General features: G+C 39.3%; 1 protein-coding gene across 1 annotated transcript; it reads right to left on the bottom strand.

Moving 5' to 3' along the window:
• Positions 1-1,792: 1,792 nt before the first annotated feature.
• On the bottom strand, positions 1,793-2,339 carry LOC131077587 (uncharacterized). The gene is made up of 2 exons (XM_058015112.2): positions 2,265-2,339; positions 1,793-2,206 (listed from the first exon to the last, which is right to left on the bottom strand). The coding sequence occupies exons 1-2, from the start codon at positions 2,337-2,339 to the stop codon at positions 1,793-1,795; spliced, it is 489 nt and encodes a 162-aa protein (XP_057871095.2).
• Positions 2,340-2,828: the final 489 nt, after the last annotated feature.

Here is a 2,828-nt window from a genome sequence, read left to right as displayed (position 1 = left end):
CATTTTTGCAAATTCCTATCTTCCCGTCTTCAGATGATTAGTTTCTGTATTCAAAGACTATGTACTTGTCTGTTCATCCATTTGACCAATGCAAAATATGTACAACTGCATTTTCAAAATATCCCAAAGGTACTCATGCAGTGGTTTCTATGATTCTGTACAATCCTATTGCAGTGTGGATTCATTTGCAGTTTGCAGCTTTCTTCTTTAGTTTGAATAAATGGTTAGGAGTTTCTCTCAATTGGGCTTTCTCCTTTCTTCTTTGTAATTGGGTTCCGAATCAATCTTTGTTTCCAAGATCCATATCTCTCCTATCTCTCCTTAGTTAGACTTAAGGGGGGGTGTTAGTGCATAACTTCTATTTGATCCATGATTTAAGGTGAGAGCACAGTTTGTACCATGATCATGTCTTGGGATTGCTTGGTTTAACTATTGGGGACCACACATCATGGGCTCTATCACACATTGAGTGCCCTCGCACTTTTTGGGCCACTTTATGGGAAATGTATGGAGATCCCAATGAACATCCATTTCCAGAAGAAGACATGCTTCTCTCCCTTGATAATGATGATGATCCTATGTATGACGATGACACTAAAGAGGAAATTGCTTATTGGAAGAGTCTTGATTGTCTTGAATACATAGAGACATCTCCTCTTGCTTCTCCTCTTTCCACATCTCTAGTATTGGCAACAATTCAGTCACCTCCAACTACCAGTTTGATAGAGATCTTGGCTTCTTCGAATGCTACTTCAGACTCTCTTCAGCAGGTTCGATCTTGTTGTCTTGATGAGTGAGATATCATCCTATCAAACATTTATCAATTTGTTTTTTGAATCTCTCCTCGATCATGATGACAATATTGAGGACATGTGTCTTCACTCCGATGTCGACTCACATCAAGTTGCATCTTCTTTTGGTTTGGATTCTCCTATTTTCTCTCAGCCACTCCATGCTACTATCTTGACACATCCTGATTCATATCCGAACAAATCTCACACTTCAGTGGTCACTGTTCTGGAATCTTGTATGAAAAGTCATAGTTCAACATCGGATTGAAGAAACATGAGTATTTTTCAGAACCATTCATCTTTATTCCTTCATACATTTCACTTGAGTGAGAATTCAACAATTTGATAGCTTGAGGTTTCTATCTTCTAAAAGGAAGAGGCATCATTTATTGTGGAGGAACCTACTACAGCATTCGCTATGCTACATTCTGTATTGACATTCTTTCTCTTCTTTGTGGAGGCACAAACAAACATTTTTTGCAAGATCTTTGGTTGCAAGGCATTGTAGCATACTAAGTGTCATGCAGAGTTAGCATCTATTTTGAGGGGGGGTTTTGTTCCCATTGGGTTTTCCCTCTTTCCTCTTTTCTTCATTTTATTTTGTCTCCTTAGTTAGACTTAAGGGGGGTGTTAGCGGTAGTTTTTGCTTCATGCATAAGAGAAGCATAGTTTACTTCTTCTCTTCTCTGTAATTTATGGGCATTCAGCTCATTCAACTTCATGCGTAAGCTAACTAATGCGAACAGCGTGTTAGCTCTATTTTCAATGCCTCTCTTCACCGTAATCTTTGCTTGCAGTAGTCTATCTTCAGTATTTCATGCATTGATTCATAATTTGTATAAAATCATGCTTTGGCATAATGTAATTTGCACAATGAATTAATACAAAGTTTTTCATTCATATGCAGATCTCTCTGCTCTGTTTTTTTGCTCTGTTTTCATTTTCCAAATTTTGTTGCTTTTCTCTTCTTGCTAGATCCATACTGTGCAGGCCAGAAAATTTTACACTTTTGCATTGACAAAGTCTTTTAGATGACATAGGGTACAATGTACAGGTTCATAATTGTGGTTAGCATATTCAACAGGAGTTGAATGATCTCCTGTGATACACAGAGAATAGGTAGTAGGCAGCCCCACTGCATTCTGCCTACCAAGTAGCAGGACCAATTGACCAATTGCTATATCTACAGCTTCAAAAGATTTTACTTTCACCATAGTTGCCCTGTGATGCCCAGCATCATCAATAGCCTTTATGTGTAGGAATCCAAAGTAACCTTCACTACGACCAGGTTTACAATCCTCCTGTCCAGGCACAAAAATGTGAGGTGAAGGCTCCAATGGAGTAGAAAGCCCCTTGGCTATAGCTATTACATTTGATGTCAAAAGTGTATGATAATCTCCAGTAGCTCCAGGTGCCTACAAAATGTCAATGCCCAGAGATAACCCATGTCTGCTCCTCATCACATTCCCCCACTTGAGGCATAGAACAAGCTGGTGTCACGAGCTGTGGCTCCTCCTCTGGTATAACAAGCAGGTTTAAGACGAGCATTTCTACTCCACCACCACCACACCCACAATAGCCAGGGCCATCAAAAGCATTCCTAAGATCTTAATTCAGATCAACCCAATGAAACTGAGGTGGCGAGCTCTCTAGTTATCATGGAGACCCCACTTGATTCATTCAATCTTCCTTCTGTTGGTGACCATAATGAGGGTGAAAAGAAAATTTCTTTGAACTGTGAAGATGGTAATACTCATTTGCAATGGGTGTAAACCTATTGCCAGCGATTCTGTTGTTAAATTTGATGAGATAGCTGCAATTTTATCCTCGATCAAATGCTCGTACTTTCCCTTTAAATGCAGAATCCAGTCTGCCTATAAACAAGTACACTCTGCAGATTGAAAATAGTTTTACGTGCACCTTTGATAGGTAGTCTAGGTGGGAATGAAATTTAAACTTGACATGATATTACTGGTGGTATTATTATCTCGGCACTGCTGACAAATACTGGCAAATGATGCGATAAATCGGTTGGAC

Source organism: Cryptomeria japonica, chromosome 6 (genome assembly GCF_030272615.1).
Source record: "Cryptomeria japonica chromosome 6, Sugi_1.0, whole genome shotgun sequence".
In the NCBI taxonomy this organism is placed as follows: domain Eukaryota; kingdom Viridiplantae; phylum Streptophyta; class Pinopsida; order Cupressales; family Cupressaceae; genus Cryptomeria; species Cryptomeria japonica.
This window is presented reverse-complemented; position numbering and strand designations above follow the sequence as displayed.

What these genes read in the sequence shown, in the direction of transcription:
- LOC131077587 (XM_058015112.2), bottom strand. Translation starts at nt 2,339, where the DNA reads ATGCTCGTCTTAAACCTGCTTGTTATACCAGAGGAGGAGCCACAGCTC. An exon ending in CAGCTTGTTCTATGCCTCAA is followed by an intron (nt 2,207 to 2,264) that starts GTGGGGGAATGT and finishes GACATTTTGTAG; the next exon opens with GCACCTGGAGCTACTGGAGA.